Source organism: Brachionichthys hirsutus, chromosome 16, assembly GCF_040956055.1.
Source record: "Brachionichthys hirsutus isolate HB-005 chromosome 16, CSIRO-AGI_Bhir_v1, whole genome shotgun sequence".
In the NCBI taxonomy this organism is placed as follows: domain Eukaryota; kingdom Metazoa; phylum Chordata; class Actinopteri; order Lophiiformes; family Brachionichthyidae; genus Brachionichthys; species Brachionichthys hirsutus.
Genome location: NC_090912.1, coordinates 12,607,556 through 12,617,906, shown reverse-complemented (window position 1 = coordinate 12,617,906; position 10,351 = coordinate 12,607,556). Strand labels below are relative to the sequence as shown.

Sequence of the window (10,351 nt, the reverse complement as noted above, 5' to 3'; positions counted from 1 at the left end):
CTGGGCAGCTTTTGTTGGCTTCCGTCGCAGATGCCCCCCCCCCCCCCCCCCCAAAGGAGGCTCGAGCTTGAGGCGTTTCATGACTGTGCACGAACGTTTGTCGTCATTCTGACAAAGTCTTCGGGATTCCAAAAACAAGCAGGGCTTAGAGGACAGATGTTTATAAGCCGAGCCATTTTATCAGCTAAATTCATTTTCAAACGCAGGAAATTTCATTTACAACATAGTGAAAACTAAAATATATTCATAAACAAGAACATAACCAGATAGCAATAGCCAGATGTAAATGCAACCGGTTTGTAACCCCTGAGGTGCGGTACTTACCCACAGCTGGTTTCCAGCAGGCTGTCGCCGACTTGCAGCGAGGCCATGCCGAAGTCTGCTATCCGGATGTTGTTCTTCTCATCCAGAAGAAGATTCTCTGGCTTCAGGTCTCTGTGACTGGACACACGCAGAGGATCAATGAAAACACCGTTTAAAGCTAAAGCTAACGCCGCATGTTGTGAAATATGTCAGCCTTTCCAACATCTTAATAATTTTATTTTCATGCTTTCATGTAAGGAATATATATATATATATACTTTTTTTTGCACTGCACAGACAAAGATAAAACGTAATTGGTGAATCCCTGCAATCATGCCAGGTTACTGCTCGGTCATGACACAGTGATCCAAGTTTATACATAACCATCTAATAATCTAAGTCAATACTAATCTAAATTAATATAGTGAGAGTCGACTAAAGACTTTCCTTTTTAACAAAGCTTATAGTTAATCGATGCAGTAATCAATATAATCAATCTGCTGTCATTAGGCAGCATTGGTGGCTTAACATCATGACACACTGAGCTCCTCCCCCTTTATCTGGTTATTCATGTTATAAATATATGTCAGTAATCTCTCTCTCTCTTCCTGTAGTCTTGTTCTCTCTCTCCCTCTGTTTGTCCCTCTCTCTCTTTCAGGTCCTTCTGTCCGTGGTGCTGCAGAACCTGGACCTGTGTCCCTCACCACTGATGTCCACGTCGCTAGCATTAGCATTTATAGCTTTATATCGCTAGCATTAGCATTTATAGCTTTATTCATCTTGTTTTTGTCTGCCCCTACCTGTCATTCTCTCTCTATCTCTCTCTCTCAACCCAGCCGGTCAGACAGATGGCCATCCACCATGAGCCTAGTGATAGGGTTATTTGCATATTTTCATTTGTTTAATGTAACTTATGGAAAAGAACAGCCCCATCTGGTGGGCAGCGATGTTGTGCAATGTGAAGGTATCCTGATGTCACTAGGGTCAAGGGGTGGAGCCATGAACGTTATAAATAAACGTGATCCAGGAAGCGGAAACGGTGGGTTGGAGCGGTCCGGTCTGCGAGAGAGAAAAAGTAACTTGGTGTCCGCCTGTTTCATTTCGGTGCGTTTGTAAATTAATAACACAATGTTGGAGACTTTATCCCTAACACCTAGGTTCTGTCCAAGGTTTCTGCCTGTTAAAGGGAAGTTTTTCCTTGCCTCCGTCTCCAAAGTTCTTGCTCTTGTGGGTCAACTTGGGTTCTGTCTTTCCCTGCTAATCCTGTAAAGCCTTGAGACGACTTCTTGTTGTGATCTGGTGCTTTATAAACTAGAAAGACAATCAGAGACTGCAGACCCCGCCTCCAACAGACTATTGGATCTTGTGAGACAGTAAACAGGGCTTCCGGATCAGAGGGGCCAAACCTGCTCTAGCTTGCTGCTCCGGAACGTACTACAAGACTCCTTCTGGACTCTTTTTCCCATCATGCCATTCGTGTCCCTCCCTCTTAAAGTGGCAGTTTACAGCACAGGCACAATTCCAGATGTTAAAATAATTCTAGAATCTGGATCCAGATCCGGATCAATGCCATTCTCGGGGAGGACCAAGCCACGGACAGAACCTTGCTTGTGTAAAACTTTCAAGTCGATTGGGTTACTAGTTTTTGAGTTATGCCCTCGGACAGACAGACAAACAAACAAACATACAAACGCACCCAATCTTATTACCCTCGCCTCCTCTTCGGCGAGGGTAATAAGATTGAATTGAATTGAATTGATTTTAAAGAATCTAAACTTTACACACCTATCATCACCCTCTGACCCTATCAGAGACAAAGTGATTGTCTCGCTTTTATAATCACGAAACTTTCAACATTTATTGGACAGTTGAGAATGAAACTGGAAATGAGGGAGAGAGCAAGGGACAATATGACATTAAGCAAACTTCAATAGACGATGAGCCAAAACCACAGACCATATGGAGTGACTGTGGCAGAAGTCGAGGGCAGAAATGATTTGTCTGAAGAACTTCCTGGCTTCTTTGGTGGTCAATCGACCTTTCTTCACCAGGTAGTCAAATAACTCCCCGCCAGATACATGTTCCAGCACCAGGTACCTGGAAGACAGAAGGTGGACACGGCTTTGCAACAGAAACACCTGAACAAATACCTCCCATTAAAATTCATTCACACTCGTCCTCCGTGAAACTTCTATACAAACTCAATTCCAAGATGTCTTTCATGCTACAAGGATTTTTATATATATATTTATAACCTTTAATCCATTTTATGCCCGCGATTGTCTCTGCTCTGGTAGAGATGTAGAGACACAGAGGGAATATAAGAATATGTTAGCATGGACAAAGATACTTACAGGTATTTGTTATTTTCATAGACGTCATGTAGCTTCAGAACGTGAGGGTGCTCTATTAGTTTAAGAATAGCTATTTCTCTCTCCACCTAGAGACAGGAAGGTAGAAGTAGGGACAGGTTAAGAATGATGGAGACGAGGACGAATGAGGTTGAGAGAGGAATGAAACCAAATGTTTGATCAGAGGGTGACAGTGTTAAATATTATCGATAGGCTTTGGCATTCATTTGAAGATAAAAACACATTTAAAAAAGGTGTTGTTGAGTTGCACAGAGGTTAAAGGTCGAATGAGGACATTTACAAAAAAATGGCTTTTCTAAAAAGCATGATGATGATGATGAATATATTTATTAGATAGAATGTTAGAGTACAAGTACAGTCAAACAGTAGCATGTATTACAGTACAAGTACAGTCACACAGTAGCATGTATTACAGTACAAGTACAGTCAAACAGTAGTATGTATTACAGTACAAGTACAGTCAAACAGTAGTATGTATTACAGTACAAGTACAGTCAAACATCCTGTCTAAGAGGAGCATTTCTAAAAAGCCCTTGCGGTCTTGTTTCCGTTGAAAGTCCTTCGTACATAAATCATCGACATTTAACAATACAAATAAAACTAATATTAAATTACTCAATTGATGCAAAATAATAATAAATTAAATGAAGGAAAGAGCAAACAAATAAATACAGAAATACAGGAGCCGATGCACTGTGTGTAAATGGTAAGTATGCTATGCTATGCTACCTAAGACGCAGTAGTTTTTTGCACTCAGGTAGGGAAAGCTACATGAAGAAATGCTTTTCTGCAGTTGGCCAAATAACTAAGTATAATGAAAAAGGCGACTGATACTGGTAAAGAAAGAATTGTTACAACTTCACCCACAAGTCAACATCGAAACTGGTCATTCCTGTGCGGGCAGTGACGGTGAAACTTGGAGGGAGTGCTTGAGATGAACGGCCTCCCCGATATGAACGCGAATGGTGTTCCATTGTTGGACTTCTGTACTAGTCACAGTTTGTCCATAACGGACATCTTGTTCAAGCACAGGGATGTCCATAAGTGCACATGGCACCAGGACACCCTAGGCTGGAGGTCAATGATCGACGTTGTTGTCGTGTCATCGTTCCTCCGGCCGTGTGTCTTGGACTCTCGGGTGAAGAGAGGGGCGGAGCTGTCAACTGATCACTGTCTGGTGGTTAGTTGGATCCGCTGGCGGGGTAGGAGTCCGGATCAGACTCGACAGGCCCAAACGTGCTTTGAGGGTCCTTTGGGAACATGTAGCAGAGCCCTTTGTTCTTCAACTCCCCCCTCCGGGAGAATTTCTCCCATATCTCAGAGGAGGCTGGGGACATTGAGTCCTAGTGGACCATGTTCTCCACCTCCATTGTCTAAGCAGGTGCTCGGAGCTGTGGTCTCAGAGTCTCTAGTCTCACCCCTGGACCCGGTGGTGGAGTCCGGAGTTAAGGGATGCCGTCATGCTGAATGTTGACTTGTGGGACTCCGGAGGCAGCTGGCAGTCACCGACTGGCCAGGCATACCGTGGCCAGAGTAGTTATGGATGCAAAAACTTGCAGGAGGAGTTCGGAGAAGCCATGGAGGAGGACTATCGGTCGGCCTCGAAGAAATTCCGGAAAATCGTCCGCCGCCTTAGGAGGGGAAAGCGGTGCGCCTCCTTCGATGTAAACAGTGTTCGGTCTGTCGTGGTGAAGGAATTGAGTCAAAAGGCAAAGCTCTCTGTTTACCGGCCTACGTTCCTCCTCTCACCTCTGCTCACGAGCTCTGGGTCACGACCGAAAGGCCTAGATCCCAGATACAAGCAGTCGAAATGAGCTTCCTCAGCAGGTTGGATGGGCGAACCCTTAGAGACAGGGGGAGGAGCTCCGTCTCCAGGGAGGAACTCGGAGTAGAGACGCTGCTCCTCCACATCCAGAGGAGCCAGCTGAGGTGGCTGGGGCATCTATGTCTGATGGGGAGGTGTTCCATGTATGTCCCACTGGGAGGAGGCCTCAGGGGAAGACCCAGATGGGTGGATGGAATTCCGAAGTCAATTTCCAGTTAGTTACTCCAGATTCAAGTCTCAAGTTAAAAGAGGTAAATGCTTAATTTTGTACGAGGTCAGAACAGGTGCGTCCTGAGTCCAGTCACAAGTCATAACACGAAAAAATTGGTCATTTCCAAGTCAGAACAGACCTGTCAACAGTCAATTCCTGACTCAAAGCCAGACTCAAGTCCTAAGTCATATGATTTAATTGCTGTGTCATGTACCAATTTGGAACTGGCAAGTCAAAAGACAACTTTGTTCCCAGTAAGAAAAAAGTCCTGAACACATTTTTACCAAATGTAAAACTAAATGGTGCGCTGGACTCTGAGCGATAGGCTATCTACACACAGGAAGTAGACACAATATGCCTAAATATAATGCAGTAAAGTACAGCATTATCACCAGCCAGGAGCGCAAACAAACCACAGGTATCCGAAAAGCAAACTGCACTTAAAAGCAAAATTATTCAACCTCAATTTTAGTTGTAAAGGCAATAACGAAACTACGCTAAAAATATTTAAAGCGTTCAATGCAAGGGATATAGTCTTTTTTCACATTAAACAAAAACAACACTGCTTTTACTGAATACTGCAGTACAAAATATCCCTTTACGTTTAAGAGTATATTCAAAATGATAGTTATTCTGGTGATAGTAATAAATAAATAAAAATTCTGCAGATATTTAAATGAAGAAATTATGTCTTGCACAAGCCAGGTGTACAAATAAAGAGCATATTTCCATTTTGATGTACTGCTGGAAGCGTAGTTCCCATGTTCACAGCTAAAAGCATGGCGGCTGTATATCGACTGTTTCTCGCAGATTCCTGATTGGGTATGTGGACTCAAATCCTCAAGTGACTGCAAAGAGCGCACACTACAACCGGGCCGCACAGGACGAATAACTAATGTATACTATTTCCATTGCGTCTAAAAGGTGTTTTATTTTGAAAAACCACCGGATTTACTCCAGCGTAACAATCGCCTGTGAATTTTCATGCTTTACGTGATACGTTACTAAAAACAGACGTGAACGAGCGAAAATTAAATAAAAAAACCAACATCTTTGGAGAGCTTCTTGGTAAGGGGAAAGTCCAACTGAGGAAGAAGAAGAGGAGGAAGAAAAGTTAACTTTACTGTTATGCTAATGACTGCTGCGCTAATAAATAGCGGAAAGAGGAAGAAAATAAAACTTATTTTAACAGACACGGGTTTATCGCCAGCTGACCGGCTTCGTTAACGAGGGAATAAAGGGGCCAAAACGGATTCAGCACGTAGAGACCAAGAACCTGAATTACAAGACAAGAACGTGGAATTTATGACACAAAAAAACGTGAACATGAAGGACAGCGATTATTGAGACCACAACTAATGGTCAGTAGATATTGGTGTAATACTTGATTAATAGTTATTGCAAGTGCATAATATAAAGTTTATTTGTTATGTTCCTCTTTTTAAATTTAATTACCCCCCGGCCCGCAAAAAAATTGCTCGCCATGAAACCGGTCTGTGGCAGGAAAAAGGTTGGGTCCATCAAGCATCAGGAAGTCAGAGGAGAAATGTCTCGTCTGTGAGGAACATGAAGCTGGACACCCGAGACCAGGGGTGTCAAAGTCAAATGGACGGAGGGCCAAATAAAACGTTTAGCTCCAAGCCGAGGGCCGGACTGATCGAATGCCATCCATCCATCCATCCATCCATCTTCATCCGCTTATCCGGGGGGGTCGCGGGGGCAGCAGCCCAAGCAGGGAAGCCCAGACTTCCCTCTCCCCGGCCACTTCCTCTAGCTCTTCCTGGGGGATCCCGAGGCGTTCCCAGGCCAGCCGAGAGACATAGTCTCTCCAGCGTGTCCTGGGTCTTCCCCGTGGTCTCCTCCCGGTGGGACGTGCCCTGAACACCTCACCAGGGAGGCGTTCAGGAGGCATCCTGAATAGATGCACCTCATCTGGCTCCTCTCAACGCGGAGGAGCAGCGGCTCTACTCCGAGCTCCTCCCGGATGACTGAGCTTCTCACCCTATCTCTAAGGGAGAGCCCAGCCCCCCTACGGAGGAAGCTCATTTCAGCCGCTTGTACCCGGGATCTCGTTCTTTCGGTCACTACCCAAAGCTCGTTACCACAGGTGAGGGTAGGAACGAAGATCGACCGGTAAATCGAGAGCTTCTCCTTTGGGCTCAGCTCTCTCTTCACCATGACGGATCTGTGCAGAGTCCGCATCACTGCAGACGCTGCACCGATCCGTCTGTCAATCTCTCGCTCCATCCTTCCCTCACTCGTGAACAAGACCCCGAGGTACTTGAACTCCTCCACTTGGGGCAGGATCTCCTCCCCGACCTGGAGGGTGCACTCCACCCTTTTCCGGCTGAGAACCATGGCCTCGGATTTAGAGGTGCTGATTCTCATCCCGGCCGCTTCACATGCGGCTGGAACCGATCCAGTGAGAGCTGGAGGGCACGGCCTGATGAAGCCAACAGGATCACGTCGTCTGCAAAAAGCAGCGACCCAATCCTGAGGTCACCAAACCGAACCCCCTCAACGCCCCGGCTGCACCTAGAAACTCTGTCCATAAAGGTTACGAACAGAATCGGTGACAAAGCTCGATCGAATGCTCATTGATGAATGTTAAAATGGCCGCATATAGTCAAGCTGCTCTTCAGATTGATGGACGACTGGTCTATTGATCGGCTGGTCTATTGATCGGCTGGTCTATTCGCTCTGAACGGTGTTCCTGCTCAGGCTCACGTTTAAAGAGTTGCTTTTTTTCAGGGTAAACTTTGTACAAACTTTAAGCAGACGGTCTTTGATGAAATCCCCCTCTGTAAATGGCCGGGCTGATTTAGAGATCTCTTCTGCCAGAATAAAACTGGCCTCGACAGCCTGCTTTGTGATTTAGCTTTTCTGAACAGAGCCTGTTGAGATTTGAGGCCTCGTTTTAATTCCTCAACCTTCTGCAGCCTTTGTTCCGTGTCCATATTCTTGTTTTTGTCCGTGTTTCGTTCCATAATGTCTCAGATTATACTCTTTCAGTACCCCACACTTCCTCCACACAGAAGACACGCAGGTTCTCCAGCTACCTCCATGAACATGGACTCCGACCCCCACCGTGAAACCCCGGTTCTCAGGGTCCACCTTCCGTTCTGCCATTTTTGATGGGTATCTGAAAGCTAACTTTACTGTTATGCTAACGACTGCTGCGCTAATAAATATTGAAATGAAGCGGCCTCCTGCTCGGTTGCATTGTGGGAAATGTAATATTGGTGTGTGTAAAAGAACTGCAGACCGGTTCTAATAATAAATCAATATCATCTTGGGCCTGATGTGACTTTGATATATATGCCGTAGATATATAATATGTCTTGTAAACTGAATTGTTTCCTGAATAAGGTTTTCAGTAAGTGTGTGTGTGAGAGCATTAAAAAAAGCAGAACTGCAAAGCTAAATATATAAAGTCACTTTTGATGTGTGACAATAGGTGCGTTTACATGGACACATTTAACCCGGTTAAAATCCTGATCGGAATAAAAATGCTTCATGGACACACCTTAACCGGAATAGTCTAACCCAATCCAGCCTGATCCGGTCACAATTCTATCCCGATGGAGAGGGGTGCTTTATACCGATTTGTGACCCGGTCAGGGCGCATGAAAACACTTATTCCGATGTTTCGGTACAAGTCGTCCTTACTGCGCATGTCTGTGACGTCAGCTACACGCGCTGCTGCTATTGCCGGAAGCTAGCTGAAGCAGAGCGAGCGAAAAGCACGGCGGGCGGAAGACAGAACTGGTCAATATCTGAGACAAACATGTTGCCGGAGACATTAAAGGAGGAAACTAAAAGCACAAACGGGGAAAACGAGCGAAATAACGCTGACGTTTCAGGCAGGAAAGCGCGGAGCGATGATTTGTTTACAGCGGAAGTTGCTACGCTACGCTTCTTCTTCTACCATTTCCGGTGCTTTTGGTCAAACTGCGCATGTCAGAATATTCTGTTCCGATCAAAAGTGTGATGCATGAACACGCAAATCCTAATCGGATCGGATCTTTAGGGTCCATGAACACGCAAATCCTAATCGGATCGGATTTTTAGGGTCCGTGAACACGGCGCATCGGATCACAGTTTTACTCTGAACTCTGATCGGAATAAAGAAACGTTGTCCGTGTAAACGCACCTAGTGAAATTGCTGAGATTCTTAAATGTGCTGGAACACACACATTTTTCCTGTCGACCTGCATGTGTTTCTCACTCGTGTTTTTCTTGCACAAACTCTTTTAACTTTGAGAAACTGAGCAAAGCTGTAATCAAGCAGCACATTAGAAACACACTAAATCAGTGCTTCTCAATTATTTTTTGTCGCGCCCCCCCCCCCCCAAAAAAAACACTCTTGTATCCGTATTAACATACAAAGAAATATGAAAAAGAAAGAAATATAGATCAACTTACAACAAAGAATAACTTTATTACCATTTTGTTTAGTCTGCAACAGAAAATATTTGAAGTGCATCAATTTGCCTGAAATTTTAATCCTTAAACTACAATTTATACAATTAAATAATAAATTAAATTAAGTAACATCAATAAATAATAATAAATTAAATGTCTTGAAGGTTTGTTTACAACTGCTCTTCTTCTGCTTATACTCCCCGCGCGCACTCTGACAATCGGGGCGCCACTGCCAACTACTGGAGTGGATGTGCAATTACACTTTAATCTCGTAAGGCAAAAAAAACATTTTCTCCGCGCTCACAGGCCCCCCCCCCCCGACATCTCACCATTTGAGAACCACTGCACTAAGCAGCAGCTTTCTATCCGAAGGCTTAGTTAGAATGACATCATCTGTATTGTTCATATAAATAAGCAGCGCCCACAAGCTCAACGCTTTCATTAACAAATATGCCGACTGGCATAAATCCACAAAGCGCTTTATAGCCCCCACCATGACAAGCATAAAGGGTGACAGCGGACACACGGAGGAGGAGATGAGGCACGTTGGAGGTACTGCACCTTCATGAGGACAGATTCGGAGAGCTTCTCTCTGTTCACAATCTTAACGGCCACCTTCTGCCCTGTTATACAGTGGACGCCCAACTTCACCAGTCCTGGGGAGGGAAATGTTTGAGTATCAGAAATCACCATGCAGTGTGAAAACAGGAAGGATGAGATGTCATCAATTATTCAAAAAGCTTTACTGACTTTGTTACAAAAAGACTGACTGCAATCTGTTCAGAGGTCTGTTCTCTCTTTTCATGTGACGATCCTATTTTAGGAGGTCGAATGAACCCAATGGTGCAATCATTTAACCATAATACCCGAACATCTGAGCTCAAGCTCTCCTTGGAGCTCTTATCTGGAGGCTCCTACCTGTCTGTCCCTTCCCCAGGGTCTTCTCCAGCCGGTAAGGCCCCACATATTGGCTCGACTGGCCGACGGTCAGCTCCTTGCAGCTCATTCTTCCAGAAAAGAAATTCTATTTCTGATATAAGGCCGATCAAGATGGCGCTCGCTCCTGCTCCGTGCGTAATGCCGTAAATCACAGGCGGTGGAGAGGAGAGCGACGAAGACCCGGCTGGCTACTCCCATGCGCCTGTACGTCCTGTGGTCCAGTCCCCTGATGCGCCTGTACGTCCTGTGGTCCAGTCCCCTGATGCGCCTGTACGT

The 10,351-nt window shown here is 45.0% G+C and overlaps 1 protein-coding gene across 1 annotated transcript in view; it reads right to left on the bottom strand.

The window, feature by feature from the left end:
* The window catches only part of LOC137905418 (serine/threonine-protein kinase BRSK1-like), a 37,487-nt gene extending 27,345 nt beyond the window's left edge, over positions 1-10,142 (bottom strand). Inside the window, exons 1-5 of the mRNA XM_068749657.1 lie at positions 10,055-10,142; positions 9,698-9,792; positions 2,658-2,743; positions 2,260-2,400; positions 325-441 (exon numbers count right to left, since the gene is read on the bottom strand). Of these exons, the coding sequence (XP_068605758.1) occupies positions 325-441; positions 2,260-2,400; positions 2,658-2,743; positions 9,698-9,792; positions 10,055-10,142 (527 nt within the window). The remainder of the gene's footprint in view (positions 1-324; positions 442-2,259; positions 2,401-2,657; positions 2,744-9,697; positions 9,793-10,054) is intronic.
* Between the last annotated feature and the right edge of the window lie 209 nt (positions 10,143-10,351).